The following is a 22,426-nucleotide window of genomic DNA, read 5'->3' as shown; positions in this document are numbered from 1 at the left end:
AATGAGTATTTTGCATCTACATTCACACATGAGTTATTAAGGTTTGAAAATGGCAGAAGGTTATCAAATTGTAGCAGGGTGCTTAATGATTTTGTAATAACTGAGAGCAAAGTGGAGGAGAAATTGTTGAAGTTAAACATAAGAAAGGCACCTGGGGTGGATGGGATCTATCCAATTATATTAAAGGAGGCGGCAAAGCAACTAAGCAAACCCTTAGACATAATTATGAGAGCATCCTTGGACTCAGGGGAGGTTCCCATGGACTGAAGGGTTGTTGTTATTTGGAGCATTAGCAACTAAAGCCATATTGCTCCGGGGATATGTGATGGTCATTCCCTGACCTTTCCGCATCCTCCGTATTTGGTGGTCACGGGCTCGAACCCCGGTCTAATCAAGAAGCGTGTGCTACGCACTGCTGCTCCTACTCACCTGGCTATGGAGGGGCGCCCCCATGGACTGAAGATGTGCAAATGTATCCCCAATTCACAAAGGGGGATGCTATGCCTTTGAGATAATTGCAAGTTAAGGGAAATAATAGACGTTGACAAAATTGTTTTACCAGAAATACCAGACACTAGTGATACCACCTTATATAATTTAGTCACAACTCATATGGTGCATAATCCTTGTGGTTCTCACTCCAGTTTCTGTTTGTATGAAGGATGGCAAGTGCAAAAAAGAATTTCCAAAGGAATTTATCGCAGAAACAAAACAGAATGTAAATGGTTATCCCCTTTATCAAAGAAGGAACAACTGCAGGACTATTACCAAATGTATTCATGATATTAGAGTTGACATTGACAATCGCTTTATTGTTCCTTATGATCCCCTTCCATTGTATTTTCAGGCTCATATTAACATTGCAGTTTGTGCAAGTCTGCACTGCATGAAATACTTTCATAAATATGTCTGTAAAGGGCATGACTGCACCAATTTGCAAGTGACAACAGAAAATGGCATCACTTCATCATCATGAAATATCTGCTTTTTTAAATACCAGATATGTCTGGCCAAATGAAGCTGCATGTAGAATATTTGCTTATAGTATGCACGAACAATTCTGTACTATGGTTCACTTGCCTGTTCATTTGCTCGATGAAGAGTATTTTACAAATGGTAATGCTTCTGAAGCATTAATTTGAGCACAATTAAGAAGCATGGAACTGATTGCATGGTTTAATTTGAATAAGAATTCTGCAACAAAAAGTCCATACATTTTTATCCAGAATCACCAGTTCATTACATATGGGAAAGAAGCCAATGTCGTTGGAAGAAATGCATAAAATTTATAATTGTAATTGGCAGAATGTACAATGTTGCTCCCTCGGAATCAGAAAGATATCTTTGCTTGCTTTTCCTTCATGTAGTAGGTGCCACCAGTTTTGAAGATATTAAAACGTACCAAAGTGTTACCTATTCTACATTTCAGGAAGCAGTAATTCAACATGGGTTACTTCTGGATGATTCCGAATGGCATCATTGTTTATATGAAGTGAGAGTTTTTCAGATACCATTCCAATTACGACAGTTGTTTTCTTATATTTGCATATTTCAGCAACCATAAAACACAGTTCAGTTGTGGGATGTTTTTAAAGATTCACTGTGTGAAGATTACCTTCACCTTCACAGTTGTGATGTAGCATATCAATTGGCTGTCAAGGATATTCATGAAACACTGAAACTACATGGTTTTCTCTCTCAACTTTTAATTTACCAGTGATCTGCCCACAATTGTAAGTGTAGATTCTTTGATATTTTCTAACATTAAATCTTACCTGTATGAGGCAACGTGCAAATGAAGAACAACAGTTAATCATTGATGAAATTATTAATTTAGTGCGACAAAATAATACAAATGTAAGTAACACATTTTATAGATAGTCCAAACAGTACTGGAAAAACATTTATGTACCAGTGTCTTATATACAATTGCACAAATTTAGGGTTTGAAGTAATCTCTGTAACATGGTACATAGTTATTTTAAATTATCCTTAAAATTAAACAAAACTACTCTGTCGGCTCTAAAAATAAATAGCAAGGAGGTCAGCAGGTTTGTTATATGGGATGAAGTGCCCATGGCCAATGTATATACATTAATGTGTGTTAACAGACTGTTAAGACATTATGGGTAATGTCTTAACAGTGGGAGGAGGGGAATAATTGTTCTGGGAGGAGGAGATTTTAGGCAGGTAGTTGCATATGCTTCCAGACAAACAATTTTTCAAAATTGCATTAAATTCTTACCTCTTTGGTCAACATTTGTAATATTTAAATTGATTAAAAACATGCTTGCAAAGCCAGAGAAATTAGAATTTGCTGTTTTTTTTTTTTTTTTATGTATATTTTTTTATTACCCTTCTGTAAATGGTGAACCGTTATGTGTTATTGAATTATCATCCACTGTAATTGCAGAAAAAGACATTATTTTTGAAACTGATGTAGAAAAGTGTGCGTCACCAGATGATATGAATTTCTCTAAAGTCCCCATTCTTTCACTAAAAAATGAACATTGTGACGAAATCAATTCAAAAATAATTAATCTCATACCTGGAATGCTAAGAATATATGTTACTGTTAATAATTTGATTACTGAAGATGAAATTGAAATTATTCTATTTCCAATAGAATTTCTGAATAGTTTAGAATTAAGTGGATTACCTCCACATATCTTAAAATTGAAACTTGGAGCAATTGTGATGTCATTAAGAAATTTAGATGTTTCCCAGTACTACTAAATGGAACAAGATTAATTGTTCATAATATGTATATAACAACTGTTTAGGTTTGGAAATTATTACTGGCCAAAGTATTGGGCAGAGGGTTTTACTTCCTCAGATTGACTTAACATCATCTGACACAACTCCTCCATTTTCTTTTAGAAGTTGACAATTTCCTATTCGTCTTGCATTCTGCATGACAATCAACAAAGTGGAAGGGCAAACCCTGGATCATGTTGGTCTCTATTTACTACAGCCTGTGTTTAGCCTTGGCCAATTAAATGTGGAAATGTCCTGAGTGCATATTCATTACAACATTTAAAGGTTCAAATAATACAAAAAAGTCACAAAACTATAAATGTGGTATTTAAAGAGGTGCTGTTTTTCTTTTAGAAGTTGACAATTTCCTATTCGTCTTGCATTCTGCATGACAATCAACAAAGTGGAAGGGCAAACCCTGGATCATGTTGGTCTCTATTTACTACAGCCTGTGTTTAGCCTTGGCCAATTAAATGTAGAAATGTCCTGAGTGCATATTCATTACAACATTTAAAGGTTCAAATAATACAAAAAAGTCACAAAACTATAAATGTGGTATTTAAAGAGGTGCTGTAATGTTTTCCCGTCATGTTTTGACGGTTTCCAACTAGCGTACATTTAATGATCATAAAACATACAAATTTGTATATTATTATTGTGGGTTTTATGTTCCTGCTAACGTTTAGGTCATTTTTTTTTAAAAATTTCTACTATTTTACCCAAGATTTGTTTAAAAGGCATAGTTGCATTAAAAGTTACATTTTGACATTTTATCATATTTCCTGTATATTCAGTTTTTTAAATATATGTGCCCACTTATTGTTTTATCCAAAACTAGCTTTCAGGAGACTACCGTAGTAAAGCAGCAGAAGCTATACGATTTTTATATTGGAGATTGACTAGTCGTCACCCGAGGATCAGAGGACAGACAGTATCAGAGGTGATTTTGTTTCTATATTATGTAGTATGCTGTTTACCTGTTAATGAAATGCAACCTGTTATACAGTTGTTCTCTTGCTTAGTCTCTTAATTAATTTATTACATGAAAACAGTGTAATAAATGAATTTGCACTGGGCAGCATAACTTTTTTCAAAGGAAGTACTGTAATGACTATTACTGATTGCCCCAACTAGTGCTACTGACAAATTTTAAGGCATGATCTCTCTGTATAAAATGCAGAACTTTTTAAATCAGTACTTATTAGTAGTGAAAGCTATGGGTGAATCATTCAAGCAAATTTTACTTAATATCTTCATAAAAATTCATTGCCTTCTTGAAATACTGTAGAACTCAAGGGAATTTCACACTGTGCCATTGTCCTCTGTAGACCAGATTTAATAATATCAGCCAGAACTGAAAGTCTAGACTTTTTTTTTTTTTCCCTTGATTATGATTCTCTTCGTAGATTCCATTCAATGAAACCTTTTTCAAGGGTCAACTTAGTACTCTCCCAAACTCAATCTTCTTTAAGAATATATAGTTTTATTTCTAGTAACTTTTTTGATATTAAAAGTATTCTGTGTTGTGTGTGATCTTTTTAATTAAATTAAAAATATCACACAACATAGACTTCATATAAGAAATAAGTTATAAATCTGAATGAAACACAGCATGGTTTTGCAGGCCAGTGCACAATATACAGACGGGAGGAAATTTCTACCAAGCATTAAAAACCTCCTGGCGGCCATACACTACAGTTTGACAGAAGGTCTGCTCTTTGAGGAAAACTTGGCCACTCCAGAGACAAGACACACACAGAATTGTAAAGGTAGCCATAGTTTAAATATAAACCTTCCAGCAAACTTGCTATGGTTTGCTTGAAGGTTTATGTTTGGACAGGTGGGCATACTTTCTGGCAGTCTCTAGCATGTGTGGATAAGTAAGCTGGAAGGCTTGGCTGGAAAAGAAACCTGAATGAAATCCGCACTGATTTTATTGTTTGTTGATAGGCATTAAGCATGTAGCTTATGAGGTGGTGTGAGGAAAAAAGAGATTTACAAATAATTTTTCAAGCCATACAGAGTACATAGAATGTCCACTTTTTACAACTAATTTCAAAATATGAGCTTGTTGCTCATATTCACACTGTGTAGAAGTGTGTGTGTGTTCACGGACTGCATTGCATTTGTGTAGGCTGAAATAGTGCCTCAAGATAACTAAGAGGGAAGGAAACTCTCCACCTGATATTGGCTAACTACAGCCTCCATTGAAGAGCACTGTAGAAATTTCTTGTGGTCATTGATGGGAATTAATCTAGACCTCTCCAAATGAGGAAGACTGCATTTGTTCAATCAGATGGTACAAGTTTTCAGGAATAAAATGTGTGGCCCCTTTATTTGGAAATAGTGTGTTGTTACAATGCAGCACTCAAATGTTCCAGTTGCTGACAATACACATGAGCTTTGATCATCTATTGAGTTTATTTGGTTTCATTTCAAAATAAATTATATCCAGTATTATCCCATCAAATGTACATTAACCACTTGATCGGGTGCAGTTCTGTTGGCCGTAATGCGGTGAAATCCTCAATTAATCCATTGCTGATGATATTTAATGTTATGGTAAAGCAACCAGTTTTTGTCCCTGTTAACAATTCATTGTAGAAACAGTGCTTGAATGTAGTAGTAATAGTAGTAAAATAAAATAAATTTTCTGTTTATACTCCGGGACGACCAAACGGTCAGAGGAGTTCACAAGATAGACAGAATACAAGAAACAGCACCGTATTCAACAGTCAGGGGCTTGAACTCCAGTCACTCAAGGCACGTGTACTTATGCACCTGCACGCCTGACCACTACGGTGGCAGCGGCATGTGATGCAAGAAAGCAAGCTTATGTAAGCAAGCTCTTGTTGCTCTTCTCTGTACTCGCTCAAGCAACTCTCCATTCTTCCTAAAATGAAGCCTCCAGACCTGTATGCAATACTCAAGGCGTGGCCTGACCATTGCCTTATACAATGGGATAATCACCTCCTTTTCCCTACTAATAAAATTATCGTTAAAAATACCCCATGACTTGCTCTGGCAGCTTGTCTGCACTGCTCAGAAAACTTTATCTGACTGCACAACTACTCCCAGATCTTTTTTAATTTTCTACCACCCTAAGTGTTGTACCACACAGTTGGTATGTTTCTCTGGGATTACTTCTACCCATATGCAGTACTTTGCCTTTGTCAATGTTAAACTTCAGTTGCCATTTTTCAGTCCATCTGTCCAACCTTTCTAGATCCTTGTGCAGTAGCACACTGCCATTAATATCATTAACACCCTTGCAACCTTTGTATCATCTGCATACTTGGACTTTAAGCCTGATATACTTGCTTCATCAATATCATTGATAAATATGTGATTGGAATGTGGTGAAATGCAAGTATCTACTCGAGGAGACAATTCACAGGGACATGTAATCAATGGAGAAGAGGTACCAAGGAAAGTGGGATGAAGCTACGTTTGGTTTCTATATCTGGTTATTGGTTCAGGATGATCACACTGACCACAAAAGACAAAGATGTTCAAGTGTACATTTTAAGGAAATTTTTCAATTAAACAAGGAGAGTTTCTACTTTTTTAATTTGGATTGATTTTTTTTTAGCTTGTTGCTTTATCACTGTTATTAATAAATTCGATATTAGGATTAATGCATATTTACTTTTTTTTTTTTTTTTTTCTTCTTTTTTTTTTCATTCTGGGCAAACCATTGATGCTGTGCAAAAACTAAGTTCATATTCAGAATCAGTATACTCACTTTCATAAAGAAACACTAAAAAATACTGGTAAATAGAACCTTTTTGAAAATTTGGTACATGGTGTTATTCACAGATGGCACGTGTTTATTAATTTTGGTCACCATTGTCTAATGGGAGACCAGTATGTCTCAGCAGCTTTCATGATGATATTCTGATCCTTGATAAATAAGGATCAGAATATCATCATGCACAAGGCCATGTTCTGAGTTTTAGAGAAATAGTAGCTTCATCTTTTTGGGTGATGCTACTTGTATTAAACCGTATTGGCAGTTTGGGAAGATTCATGTATAATGTGAGAATAGGCTATAGTCATGATGGTTAAAAGTCATTCTCTGTCACTGGAGGGACTAAAGAAGCACTTCCCAAGAGTGAATGCAGAGATGAGTTCCATTTTTAAATTATTTCAATTTTTAACTCTACAACCCTATATTATTTTATCATTCACATCTAATATAGCCAGTGATCAGTCTTCCACTCATTATTTTTCTTTCATCCTGTCATATTTGCTAATACATCTTTAACCCTACCCAGATTGTTCTTTTCCTCTAACGTTTGCTTGACACCATCCTGTTGGCTTATTACTTGCTTTGAGTGACTATGGTTATTTCCTACATGACTACTAAATACAGTAAATTTCTTGTATTCTGTCTGTCTTGTGAACTCCTGATATTATGTGCTCATAAGGTCGGAGGATAGAAAATTTATTTGTCCAATTTTGCTTTCAGTATTTGCCTTTTAATCTATCTAAACTTCCTTTTCTTAGTCTTTCTACATGCACATACCATCTTCAGTTGCTTCACTTACCTTTGATTAAATGTTAGTTACCCTAGAGGAAAATGCACAGGACAACCTGTGCATTTCCTTTGAGGTAACTAACATCTAATAGAGTGACACTTGAAACTTACTTTGTAAACTAGACAATCTCTAGAAAGTGAAAACTGTCAATACTCTGAGAGGGAAAGAAAAAAAAAAAACTGAGTTTTTCTTTATTGCTGTACGTTAATTTTTTCATAATAAAATTTTCTAGAACATCATTTGTAACCACTTGTTTGAGTGACATTATTATAAAACTGTCTGATAAAAGTAGTGCAGAAATTAACATTATTTTCTTTTGAACCAAATATCAAAATAAATGTTTAAATATTTATATAGTTGATAAGGGGCTTAGAGGGGAACAGGTATCCTGTGTGTTATCAGACACTCAGCCTAAAACACTGATGGATCCAATATCTTTCTATTACAGAAGATTTAGGAGAAGTCCGGTTGGCCTGCCTCCCTAAAATCCACTCATGCACACCTTCTCGATGGTAAGCCCTGTTACGTCACTTAGGTGGCAACGAACGTGTAGAGTGGTTCTCTTCAAGATGCCTGGTCAGCATGAAGAGGAAAAGACCAACCCCTCCAGCAATATGAAAGCACGACGAAACAAATGGCCCTCAGTCCCCAGCAGCTTTCACTCTCCCTCTTACGGCAGCGAGAGGATTAGAGTGGAAGCAGAGGGTGCTAAGAATCTCTGGGTACGACCAGGCTGCCATGCACGGAAACTGAACTTGGCCTGTTATAACGTAAGAACACTCATCGGTGAAGACAGGATATTAGAGCTGGAAAAGGAATTAGAAAATGTGAATTGGAATATCATCGGTTTGGCTGAAACAAGAAGAAGAAATGAATCACTTATAAGTTTATCAAGTGGAAATCTGCTGTACACCAATGGAAACAGTGAAAGGAGTGAAGGTGGAATTGGGTTTCTGGTCCATAAAGATTTTAAAAACAACATTTTGGAATTCAAAAGTACATCACCAAGAGTGTCAAGACTAATACTCAAGATTTCTAAGAGATACAAGCTAAAGATTATAATGATTTATGCACCAACATCGAGCCATGATGATGAAGAGGTTGAAGAAATGTACACTGAAATTGAGTCTTCTAGATGAGCAGAAAACCCACTACACTATTATTATGGGAGACTTCAATGCTAAGGTTGGAAAAAGACAAAACAGCACAGAAAGGGGAACTATAGGAAATTTTGGAATTGGTGAAAGAAATGAAAGAGGTGAAAGACTTGTGGAATTTGCAGAATCTCAAGGACTGTCAGTAATGAACACTTTTTTCAAGAAAAGGGTGAACAGAAAGTGGACATGGAAGAGTCCAAATGGATTAACTACTAATGAAATCGACTTCATCCTCACTAACAGAAGATATATTGTGAATGATGTTACCGTCCTGAATAAGGTAAATGTTGGAAGTGATCACAGAATGGTAAGATGTACACTTGATATAGATGTAGGAAAGGAAAGGAAAAAACTGACTCGAGTAAATAATACAAAGGTCTTTGAAATAACAGAGGAGGAGAAAAAGCAGTATGTACTGGAAATTAAGAACAAGTTTGAGCTTCTGCAGACTGCTCAGGACCAAGATATCGACGAGGAATATTACAACTTTCTGAAAGTGATAAAGCCCAAGAAACCTATAGGGAAACAGAAATCCAAAGAAGAAAAAATTAGTCAAGAAACACTTGTCATGATGAACCAAAGACGACAAATGAAGAGCAAGAAAAACACTGACAGGGAGAAAATTGAGTATACTGAGTTATGCAAAGCCATTAGAAAGAGACTCAGAGAGGACATAAGAAGATTTAACACAAGAAAAGTAGAACAAACATTAAGGGAAAACAAAGGATTTAAATCAGCAGCCATGAGCAGTAATACAGAAAGACAAATGATACTGAAACTGAAGAATAGTGATGGTGTACTTATAAACAGCAGAGAAGGCATAATTCAAATAGCAGAAGACTACTATAGAGAATTATACAAGGAGCAGGGGAATGATGCCAGCAGTGGGGAAGATGGATTGCAACGTAGCAACACATACGACATACACAATATTCTTCCTGATGAGGTAGAGCATGCATTGAAGAAAATGAAGAATCAGAAAGCCCCGGGGGAAGATGAAGTTACTGTAGAGTTGTTAAAATTGGGAGGAAGAGACATAACACAAAAACTGGCAAGGCTCTTCACAAAGTGCATTAGAAAAGGTGTGACGCCTAAGCAGTGGAATGATGCAATCATAGTTTTGCTGCATAAGAAAGGAGTTAAATCAGAAATTGGAAATTATAGACCAATTAGCTTGTTATCCCACATCTACAAGTTGTTCACAAGGGTCATTACTAACAGATTAGAAAGAATACTGGATGAGAATCAACCGAAAGAGCAAGCTGGCTTTAGGACAGGATTCTCAACTATGGATCACCTTCATGTAATATCACAGCTAATGGAGAAAGCAAATGAATATAAAACACCATTATGCCTGGCATTTGTGGATTATGAAAAGGCATTTGACTCCATACAGCATAAGGCAATGTTTCGGGCACTGGAAAGACAAGGCATTGATACCCCATATATTATGATTTTGAAGAAAATATACAAGAGTGCTACCTCCTTTATTAGACTAGACAAAGACTGTAGGAAATTTAAAATTGAGAAAGGAGTTCGACAAGGAGACACAATATCTCCGAAGCTGTTTACTGCTGCCCTTGAGGAATCTTTCAGAAGATTAGACTGGTCGCAGAAAGGAGTCAATGTGAATGGAGAGTACCTAAACCATTTACGATTTGCAGATGACATTGTGGTCATAAGCCATGATCCCAAAGAATTAGAGGAAAATCTTAATCAGTTATGCACAGCTAGTAAGGATTTTGGACTAAAGATGAATATGGCTAAAACAAAAGTAATGATGAACAAGTATGCCACAGAAAGGGAAATAATGATTGAAGGAGCAGTAATTGAAAAGGTGGAGTCATATACTTATCTGGGACAAGTTATTAGCTGTAATAATGATAAATGGCTGGAAGTCAAGAGAAGAATAAATTTTGGATGGATAGCATTCAGGAAATATAGTCACATACTGAAGAGCAATATCCCAGTTTGTCTGAAACGTAAAATAATGGACCAATGTATACTCCCCATCATGACTTATGGAAGTGAAACTTGGGCACTCACCAAAAGAATGGAAGAGAAGCTGAGAACTACACAGCGAAGAATGGAACGAATCATATTGGGAATAAGACTGTTAGATAAGAAGAGAAACACATGGATTAGGCAACAAACTCAAGTAAAGGACATTCTTATCAAAACTAAAGAACTAAAATGGTCTTGGGCAGGACACATAGCTCGAAGACATGATGACAGATGGACTAAGAAAATAACAGAATGGTATCCAAGAGGAGCTAGAAGAAAACCTGGAAGACAAAGGCGGAGATGGATAGATGAAATTCATGAGTTTGTGGGTAGTAAATGGATGTCCAGTGCTCAAAACAGAAGGAACTGGAAAGTTGCTGGAGAGGCCTTCATCCTGCAGTGGATTGAAAATGGCTGATGATGATGATGATGATAGTTGATAAATTATTTTAATTTTTGAAACCCAAATAAGTTTGCAGCAAGTCATCCAGACCTTTTTCTTCACAGTATGAGATTGTGTGCATTTTGTAGAAAACTTAGTTTTGCCATGCAGCTTTTGCCAGCTCCTCTGCAGTTATATTTCTTTTTGTGAAAAATGTATATAATAATATCTGTTTCCTTTTATTAATATAAGGCTTTTATTATATTTTATTTCTTAGTTTTTTTATAGTAAGTTTACTTTTTTCCCCCTTTTAGGTATAGTATTTTTTAATTAATCATTTGTTATTTATATTAAAAATTGAAAAGGTTGTCCTTTATAGTACAGTTTTGTATTACTAGTAATAATCTAATAAATTGTATTTTATCTTCTTATAGGCAAGAGAACAGGAAAAGAATTTGAATGCTGAATGCAATGATGATAAGATACTTCATTGCTGTATGCAGCTACAAAAACATGGTAAATTGAACTTTGAGGATTGTTTTATAAATTGTGGAAGGCATATCTGTTTTTTGTAGAATGTGCTTAGTTGCATTTGGTACTTTAGTTATTTAGAAGAACCAGTCAAAAGCAAAATATAATTCATGTTTGATTTTTTACTGTTATATATTACATAACAGAATTTATAGTTCACTAAGTACACAAAATGCTAATTGATAATTTTTATTTTATAAATAGTTGAGGAAAAGACTAAGTCTAAACTGCTTACCATGCCCTAAGGACTAGGCCCTTATTGTTAGGACTCTGGTACAGCTATACTGTTTGGCTCTGTATAATGTGTCATGTTTACAGTGAACTGTCTTTGTTTTGAACTACAATTAAATAATATACCACTCATTACTCATAATTGCCATTTATTTATAAGGCAGTACCAATATTATCTTGACAACTGTTTTGAGAATGGTTTTGCCATCTATCCTTAGTTAGAATCTAATAGTCAGGAAGGCAACCAGACATCTTCTAACAGTCATGAAGTTTGAAATATGGGAATTTGTTTACTTTTGGGAATTTTTTTTTTCATTTATTGACAGTTTTCATCCTACATTTAATTTTTTGTGCTTTACAAGTTGGTTCTTTTGAAAATAATTTATTACTGTAACTTGGCTAGGGGTTTCTTGTTTAAATGGAGTTTCCTTGTTCTGTCATTGATCACCAAATACGGAGGATGCAGAAAGGTCAGGGAATGACCACCACATATCCCTGGAGCAATATGGCCTTAGTTGCTAATGTTCCTAAAAACCAAAATAACAAATAACAATAGCTCTGTCATTTTACTAGAAGTAATAGATGTTATTTTGTCTTTGATTTTTTTTAATCAAAACAAATTTCCTTCAAGTTTTGATTCTTATAAAGTTTGGTCAGTTATATGACTAATTTCTTGTTTATTACTTGTGGTGTTGAAGCTGTGTTTCATTTATCCACACATATAGCATTGCAATTTATGATATTTTGCAGGATATCTGCACATTTTATTTTTTTTATATGATACAAATATATATATGCATCTCTCTCTCTCTCTCTCTCTCTTTCTCTTTCCCCCCCATTCTCTTTTGTCTATTCTTTTCACTCCTTTGGAGAGGCCTAGATTTGAATGTGATCAGAGAAATTTTTAAAGGTCTCTTCAGCCAAATTTAGCTAGCCAACCTCAGGTGGAGAGAGCAAGATCCCCCCCCCATACACCTTTCCCCAGTTATTCCAAATTTTTCATCCACATAACATGCAAATAGTCCGTGAAGAAACACTGACGAAGACATACTTTAAAAAAATATGAAGAAAACTGCATTAATTAAATTAGCACATTATGTTCTGAGTAGCCAGTATGCCAAAAATTAGCATTAGCATTAGTAGAGGCATACGATGCAAGAAAGCAAACTTGGGTAGCATCGGCCAAAAAAACCCTCCCATTTCACCCCTCCATTCGTTCCAAATGCCTGTCCAGCTCAGCTTTAAATTTATTTAGGCTATCAACTTTCACAACAAAAGATTGAAGTCTGTTCTACCAATCAACTACCCGCTGGCTAAAGGCAAATTTCTGCACATCTATTAAACAACTGTCTTTTTTAGACAGTTCTCAAAGACAAGGTTTGTTTATGAAATCACATTAATCATTTTGGCCTTTTTGCACACTGTTTGCAGGGCTTTATGTATTATTTATTACTTCTTAAATTAGCATGATTGAATTTTGTGTGTATGTGTACATATGCATTCCTTAAATTTATTCAATCTACCTACTTCCACACAGGATTATCAAAAAAAACAAAAATAAAACAGTTTTGAATGCCGATATGTTTTGACACGTTGCACTGACATTGATGGTGTCATTAAATGTGTAAGAGATTATTGTTTAAGCAAAAACATGTTCGATATGTGATTTCATTTTATCCAAGACTATTTCAAGATGTCTAACTGGTTTGTGTTTCTTTGGAGATACCGTTCACAGCAATTGTGATTTCACCCTTAAATTTTTTATGAGGATATGGATTAATCCTGTAGATATTGTTCTTCAGGAATATCCATAGGAAATAATCCACAAGGATTCAGATCCAGCGAGTATATGGTGGTCAAGACCATACAATCCATATCATCCACAATATCGATTAGAGATGATCCTATCATTAAAATGTTCCTTCAGGAAATGAACTGAATTCACTAGTATGCCTGTTCACGTGAGGCTGTTGTTTACTCCATCTTGTTGGAACAACGTCTTGATGGAGCTTTTAGCATACTGCATTATCCTTCCTCAAGTTTATTCAAATTGCCCACTTCCACAACACCAGATGGAAGTTTGTTCCAACAGTCAATTATTCTCTAGCTGAAAGAAAATTTTTGCACATCCTGTCATGCAACCATTCTTTTTTAGTTTAAGTTTATGCCCCCTTATGTGTGTTGTCTGAGAAAGAGCAAGGATAAGGATGCCATCAGCATTTAGTTTTCCCAGTCCATTTAAAGCCTTAAGTACTTCAGTCAGGTCTCCTTGTAGGTGCCTAGTTTACAAGTGCTGCAGTTTATAGAATTAAGGTAAATGCATGTTTTCTGAATATTGATGAAACAAATCACAACAGATGAATCATTTTTCTTTGTCAGCATCAGTCGGGAATTGTTGCGTCTGCATTTTTTTTTTTTTTTATAAGAAACAGTTTAAGGGTTGTGCTTAAGGTAAATGTTTGTCTTAAACACAGCTGTTATGATAGTTATTTCACAGATAACCATAGCCACACTTCTTATTGTCTATCACAGAACCAGACTGTTCAATCTTCTTTGCTAATCCTCAAAATTGTGGATCTTTCTGGACCTTTTTTGCAACCAAGTCTCACTTTAAATTATGTTAAACTGTAACAATATTGCCAGTTTGAGAAAACCTTTTCACACAAAAAGACTGCTCAGTAATGTTCTGTCTTATGGAATTTTCCCACTTTAAGCATTGTATAGAAGGGGTGCATCCTCTGACAATATAGCAGTTTCACTACTTGTGAATTCATTTGTAGAAGTCTGGGTTTGGATTCTGTCGTTGACTAGAGTGAGTTCTTAAGGGCCTCTTCAATTCAGGCTGTAGTTATTCAGTCGTGGGTGGAGAAGTTTGATTTTCACTGTTATTCTTGGGTTTTTTGACCTGTACAGCACATAGATTTTCCTGTGAATACACACTTGTACAGACATAGTACACAAAATGCAAATGGCCTTAGTTGCTAATGAGCTATATAAATCATAATAACTTACTATGGTGCTTCATTAACTGATAAAAAAAAAAAAATTCCATTCTTAACTCATCAGTGCCAGCATAATGCATAAAAAAATGTAAGCAGTCAAAACTCTTTTTGATGGCCCTGTAATAATGAAAATAAGTCCCAGAACTTAAAATTATCTGCAGCCAGTATTTTCTATGCCTCTACTCCTTTGACTTTTCTTTGGTCTCTGGGTCATTAATGATAACAATTTGAACAAAAGAAATCATTGGCACCTTGCTCAAATGGTAATTGTTCAGTGCTTTGAAGTGGCAGTTGAAGATAGGTTATGGCTTTTGATCAGCATTTAGCCATTTGGGGACCCATTTGGCAGAAAGCTCCCACATGTCCAAAATGTCATGAATAACATATTCAACATGTTCCCTGGACACATCTACCGTCTCAGCTATCCATTCAGCAGAAATTTATCTATTAAACAGTATCATGATGCGTGTGGTATCACAATACTGTTTATTGTACGTTTTCAGCGACTGTCACAGAAACTGGTCTTCCTGTTCTCTCTGCATCCTCAGTGTCAAACAAACCCATTTTAAATTTTGCAACCCAAAAAAGGTATTCTTCCATAAACTAGATGCAGGACCATCTAGACAGGAGTGCAGTTACACTTCAGTCACAGCATGGGTTTGTCAAGAAGAAATCTTGTCTGACGAATTTATTGGCTATTATGATGCAGTAACAAAGAAACTGGATGTAAAAAATAATTTTGATATCATATACTTTGATTTCAGGAAAGCTTTTGATACTGTTGCACATAATAGACTACTGTACAAATTGGAGCAGTGTGGCATTAAGGGCAAGTTACTGCTATGAATAAAGGGATGGTTAAGTGGGAGAAGACAGTTGTTATCAGTAGTCCACGAGGAGCAGTGTCCAATCAGTGGAGTCCACAGAGTTTAGTGTTGGGCCTGTTGTTGTTTTCTGCATTTATTAACGATATTGATGAAAGTATATTAGGCTTGATTTCTAAGTTTGCAGATGATATGATATGAAGGTTGGCAGGATGGTTAATAAAGTAACGATGGTATGCTACTGCAGCAAGATCTAGAAAAATTAGTTAGTTGGACAGTCGAGGTTTAACATTGACAAAAAATGTGGTGCCTCTGTAGCCAGGTGGGAAGGAGCAGCAGTGTGCAGCACACGCTTCTTGATTAGACTGGGGTTCGAGCCTGTGATCACCAAATACGGAGGATGTGGAAAGGTCAGGGAATGACCACCGCATATCCCCGGAGCAATATGGTCTTAGTTGCTAATGCTCCTAAAAACCAATAACATAACAAAAAATGTAGAGTAATGTACATGGGTAGCAGTAATCCTGGATTAACATACTATCTGTGTGGCACTACACTCAGGGTAGTCGAAAATGAAAAAGACCTGGGGTAATTGTTCAGTCAGATATGAAGTTCTCTGAGCAGTGCAAACAGGCTGCCAGGACAGGACATGGGGGTTTTGTAAATGATATACAGGAATTTTGCTAGCAGGGATAAGGAGGATATTCCATTAGTCAGACCACATCTTGAGTACTGCATACAGGTCTGGAGGCCTCATTTTAGGAGAGATGTAGAGCTGCTGGAGCAGATACAGAGAAGGGCAATGAGATTGGTGAAGTGAACAAATGGATGCTCTTACCCAAAAAGGCTTCAGCTCTGCAAATTGCTGTATCTTGGGACAAGGCACTTGCAAGGTGATCCTATTGAGTGTTTAAGGCTTTGCATGGATTGAGCAAGCTCAGTGCTCATGGGATTCTTCGTCTTGCTCAGACTATGCACATGAAGGGGCATAAATTCAAATTGAGGAAGGATAGTTGCAGAATAGATATGCAGAAGTTTGCCTTTAGCCAACGGGTGCTTGATTGCTGGAATGCACTTCTGTCTGATGTGGAAGTGGACAGCATGAATAAGTTCAAGGAAGAACCAGACAAACTGTTGGGGGGGAGGATGGATAGGTGAAATGGGAAGGGATTTTTTTTGGCTGATCCTGTATAAACTTGTATCATTTGCCACTACTAATACTAATAATTTGACACTTTGTCAAAAAATAAAAAAAAAATAAAAATTGGAAATGGGCAGGATGTGAAAGTGGAGCGTTTGCTATATAGAACACTTATAAAGGAATATTAGCAGTTAGCAGAAATTCCTATACACATTTTATGTGGCAGGGATACAAACAGGGCCATACTTACACTTCTTGGGGCCTGAGGCACTAAGCTCCTGTGGGGGTCCCCTTTGAAGATTCCAGAGGCCAAAAAAAAAAAAAAAAAAAAAACAATTTTCGCATATATAAATATGATCAGAAGGAAAAAACTATTGTTTTTACGAATCTGTTTAAACAAACATAATATTGCGAAATTTAAAGAGTGCTGAACTAGACTGTGTCACAACAGCCTGTGAGGGTATGATGACTAGCCACGCGGCTTTGAAGGGTCATCACGTGGTCAGTGAATTGACTTCCATCACCCTGTTTCGTGACCAGCATCTGCTGCCCTTTCACGAGTTGCTCCTCATTTCACATCATGGTGCTGGGTGAACACCATAAATTTGTAACCCCACTGGAATCGAACCCGGGCTGCCTGACCATCAGAACCCAGCTATGGGGGAGCTCAACAACAATAAAGTATAATACACAAATAAGTACAACAAATTAGTGTAATTACTAATTTTACACTTCAACCGATTGAAACTGTGTAGTCGGTTCCTACCTGCCCAGGCACTCCCCAAAATTCAGGCACTGCTCTATCTTGGAGTCGACCTTCAGAAATTAGCTACCGACTACAAATACCGTCACATGCTCCTCGAGTGGATTACATCTGTGGAACTGGGATAATTTCCTCCATATGACATTTAGTCCTCATTTTATCATTATTATAATTTACATGTTTGTAACTCATAATTTCCATGTAACGGTAATTTTTTCCTTATTGCCAATTAATTTCATTTATAATGTAAAACTCCTGGCCATGTTGCTGTGTTGAGTATTATTGTCTCTAGTACATGTCCTGTACTTATTAGCAATAAAGAATTTATTTATTTATTACAAAACAATATCAAAAATTGTGTTACAAAAATATAAAAACATTCATATCGTTTTGTTTTTCATCAGTAAATAATACCAGGTACATTATAAAATAGCCATGCAACAGCTAAATTGAGTTCATATAATTTATTTGCATAAATATTTTTTCCTTGGTTTTATCTTGGCAAAAATATCTATTAAATCATTGTAATTAATGCTATTTACTAGTTCAGATTCAATAAATAACAATGACAAATTGCTCATTTCATCTTGAATTTAACTATTTCTCAATGAGAAATTTTAGTTAAAGAACAGAAAATTACCGTTCCCCACTTGAATTGTTAAAAATATTTTTAATATTGTTTCAACATTGGCAAATGTAGATCTTAGTCCATTATTAATGTTATTATACATTTCATTCATATTGTTGCCAATGTTTTCTCCTTTAATAAACAGTAAATATTGGATAACTTCATCTTTAAACTTTTCTGAGTCAGTGTCATTTTTATATATATATATATATATATATATATATATATATATTTTTTTTTTTTTTTTTTTTTTTTTTATGTAAACCCCAAACACGAGAGGTATTAGAACCTATAGTACTTAGTACCATGCTTGGGTCGGAAGTTGAGACGACAAAAGAAGATATTTGCTGACATTGGACTTGAACTTCTGTAGACTGTAATTTTCAGGAAATACGTATGAAGGAAGGTTGTTCCAGAAAACGGCAATTGAATGAGTAAACAAGGAAGATGAAAAGTTGGTTCTGTGAGTTTGAAGTTGGACAGTAAATGGATGTTGGCTTGTGGCGGCACGTGTTCGGACTGTTTTGAAAGAGAGAGCGGGAATCATAGAAGCCAATTCAGAACAGTGCCCATGGAAGTATCTGTAGATGAGGCATGCAGCAGAAACAGTACGTCTATGAGACAGCGAGTGGAGAGACTCTGTCAGAGATGAATCATTAATTAACCTAACTGCCCTCTTCTGACCCCTCGACGTGGGCACCTGTACGTGGTGAGGGGACCTCCCAGTGACGCTGCTGGACTTCCAGACTAGCATCACTGGGATCCAACGCCCACAGCCTAGGTTCCGGGCTTACATCAATGGAATCCGGCGTGTTTGCTGTGCGCTGCGACCCGTGGAAATTCGGAAAGGGGGATCCTGGTGGTTGAGGGGCCCAGCTTCAATACACCACTTTGGCCCCTGCTTCGACAAGACGGGTGGTCCTGGAAGGCCCGGCTAGGATCAATCGGCTAGTAGGTTCGCCTGCGAGGGTCAACCGTGTCAATGCCACGCCCCTACCCTCATGGTCCGAGGGACAGGATTCAGGCTGGCGGCGGTGCGGGTATAGTGTCTGGGTAGCCCTGGCGTCCCACTCCCGAGCGCATTTATTGCATGCCGGGTAGTGGGCGTCCCTTTGGGCTCCGTGGTGGGTGGGGAGCCCGGGCACTGAACACTTTAATAAACTCCATGAATCCTGATAAACTCATTTCTTCAGGGGCCCCAACCCGGTCCCTATCTGAAAACACAGACACTGACAGCAATATTGCTTCAAAGAGGCAGCGGACTGAATTACCATCCGGTCCTATCCCGCGGTTTTTAATCATGCACTCCACCAATGAAAAACCGATTGGAAAAATGTCACCTTTCTTTATACAGAAAGTGTTAGATGGGTTAGTAGGTTCACCCAAATCAGTTAAGAGGCTCCGCTCTGGAGACCTCTTAATTGAAACTACAAATGACAGGCAATCTGAACACCTACTCCGAACAACATCAATCGGAGGAATCCCTATAACAGTGACACCACACAGAACACTCAATTCATCTAGAGGTGTCATTTCGGAGTGGGACCTTCTCGACGTATACGAGGAGGAAATCTGCTCCGAATTAAAACCACAGGGAGTCATTGCCGTCAAGAGAATCACTGCGCGAAGGGATGGAAAAATAGTTAAAACCAGGAGCGTTATCCTGACTTTTAACACTCCTAAACCTCCTGATGAGATTAAAGCTGGATACATCAACTGTTCAGTGCGTCCATACATTCCGAACCCTTTACGGTGTTTCAAATGCCAGAAGTATGGACATTCTCAAATGGCCTGCCGTGGAGTCCTTGCATGCACTCGATGCGGTGCAAAGGACCACGAAACAACAGCATGTTCAGCCGCAAAACCCACCTGTATTAACTGTGAAGGCGAACACCCGGCCTATTCACGAGCATGCCAGAGGTGGAAAGAAGAAAAAGAGATTCAACAGCTGAAGGCAGAGCTTAACATATCATACCAGGAGGCAAGGAAATCGGTCAAACCCCTGAATACCAACAGACCTACCTACGCCCAGAAGGTAGCAGGGAGATGTTCCGTCGGAACTCAGACGGACATGACCATTCCTCCAAAGGAGTCTTTCACTCCCATCGCGCGGTATCTTTTAAGTTCGCAAAAACCTACACAGAAGGACCAATCAGCTGCCACTCCTATATCGGTACCTCCTAATGCTCCACAAGTAACAAAGACAATTATGAAAGAAAAGAATAAGAAAGGGGAAGTCCCCCCTAGTACCCAAGAAAAGATGGATGTGGAGCAGAAGGAGGTACCCGAAGAGTCAGTCTTGGAACTCTTCGTGGAGGAGGAAATGGACACGGGACAGCGTCCATTCTTCCCCAAAAAGGACAAATCCAAGACTGATAAAAGTAAGCCCTCAGCACCTCGGAAGCCGCCTGATGGACCCACCAAGCCAAAATAATGGCTAAATTCCTACAATGGAATTGTCGTGGATTCCGGCGAAACATTGATGACATCAAGGCCCTCCTGCAAAAGCACGAGCCAGTTTGCTTTTGCTTGCAGGAGACATACCTAAAGGCAAATGATGATCCCACGATGCATAACACCACAATTTTTCGAAAGGATAGAATTGCGGATGGCTCTGTACACGGGGGAGTGGCTATCCTTGTGGGTAACCAGACCCCAGTGCAGCCCTTGCTAATTACAACCAGCATAGAGGCTGTCGCAATTCGCCTTTCAGTGGGATTTTTATTAACTGTGTGCTCCATTTATTTGCCGCCTGGAACTGACATCTCCCAGGCAGACCTTGATGATCTTCTAACGCAGCTGCCTCCCCCTTTCTTACTTCTCGGGGATTTTAACGGACACAATACCGTGTGGGGTAGTGCAAACATCAACGGAAGGGGACGAGTCATTGAGCGTATGCTCAATGACAATGACCTTTCCCTTCTAAATACTGGAAAAAACACCTTCTTCCACATGCCTACCCGTACTTTTTCTGCTATTGATCTCTCTATCTGCTCCCCTTCTCTACTCCCTTCACTCACTTGGGAAGTGGAGGAGAATCCATACGGAAGCGATCACTTCCCCGTGATAACCTTGTTACACAGTGGGAGACCCTGTCTTCCCTTCAGGTTACCACGGTGGAAGATTGATCAGGCTGACTGGACTGCCTTCCAACATCAGGCAAATTTTGATCTTGGCACAGTCAGTCAAGAGCCTATCAATGATGCAGTTAAGTACATCACAGAAAATATTGTCCAAGCAGCTGCGAATACAGTTCCAAAAACATCTGCCCGGTTTCCACCATTTCCCAAACCTTGGTGGAATTCACAATGCACAGCAGCAAAAAAGGCTCCAAACAAAGCGTGGGGGATATTCCGCCGATATCCTACCACGACCAACCTTATAGCCTTTAAACGTGCACGAGCCAAGGCACGTTACATCCGTCGTCAGAGTCAAAAGGAATCGTGGATCCGTTTTACATCATCTATTACCCAGTCTACCAACTCTAAGGTAGTCTGGGATAAAATCCGGAAAATGAAGGGAAAATATACATCCCACCCTTCTTCAATCCTAGATTATAATGGATGCGCTATTGCAGATCCAACTGCAATAGCCAATGCTCTTGGGGAAACATTCTCTAACATCTCCGCAACATCCTCGTACTCCCCAGAGTTCCTGGTCCTGAAATATAAAATCGAAAAACAGGCACTTAACTTTAAATCTAAGAGTATTTATCCCTACAACGGGGATTTCACTATTCAAGAACTGGAAAGAGCCCTCGCTCTTTCCAAAGCAAGTGCCGTTGGACCAGATGGCATCCATTATGAAATGCTTAAAAATCTTCCACCAAAATCTATGGATTGTCTGCTCCTTCTGTATAACAGAATCTTTACTGAAGGGCAGTTTCCGGACTCCTGGCGAAAGGCAATCGTTCTTGCCTTTCCTAAGCCAGGAAAGGATCCAAAAGTCACCACCAATTATCGTCCTATTGCTCTGACTAGCTGTTTGTGCAAAATCCTGGAGAGAATGGTCAATTCTCGTTTAATATGGTATTTAGAATCAAATGACCTTCTCTCCAACATCCAGTGCGGCTTCCGACGGAACCGGTCCACTTTGGACCATCTTATTAGATTGGAAGCATCCATCCGGGATGCTTTCCTAAAACGCGAACACTTGGTGTCGGTGTTCTTCGACATGGAAAAAGCGTATGACACAACTTGGAGATTTGGCATTTTAAAAGATTTACATAACCTTGGCCTTAGAGGGCATCTCCCCCTTTTTATTCAAATGTTTTTAGCCAATCGATCTTTCCAAGTTCGTGTGGGATCCTCACTCTCTCGCTCCTTTAGCCAAGAGGAGGGAGTACCACAAGGATCAGTATTAAGTGTCACGCTTTTTGCCATCAAAATAAATTCCATCACAGAACAACTTCCTCCAACTGTAAACAGTGCCCTCTATGTTGATGACTTTAGCATTTTTTGCCAGT

General features: G+C 37.8%; 1 protein-coding gene across 1 annotated transcript in view; it reads left to right on the top strand.

Moving 5' to 3' along the window:
• Swt1 (Swt1 RNA endoribonuclease) overlaps nucleotides 1-22,426 on the top strand; it is a 259,608-nt gene that overhangs the window by 99,828 nt on the left and 137,354 nt on the right. The window contains exons 8-9 of the mRNA XM_090370461.1: nucleotides 3,596-3,697; nucleotides 11,276-11,357. Of these exons, the coding sequence (XP_090226587.1) occupies nucleotides 3,596-3,697; nucleotides 11,276-11,357 (184 nt within the window). The remainder of the gene's footprint in view (nucleotides 1-3,595; nucleotides 3,698-11,275; nucleotides 11,358-22,426) is intronic.

The sequence above is a fragment of the Mastigoproctus giganteus genome, chromosome 3 (assembly GCF_048544385.1).
Source record: "Mastigoproctus giganteus isolate SK-2022 chromosome 3, ASM4854438v1, whole genome shotgun sequence".
In the NCBI taxonomy this organism is placed as follows: domain Eukaryota; kingdom Metazoa; phylum Arthropoda; class Arachnida; order Uropygi; family Thelyphonidae; genus Mastigoproctus; species Mastigoproctus giganteus.
Note: the sequence above shows the minus strand (reverse complement) of the source record. Positions and strands in the feature narration are given on the sequence as shown.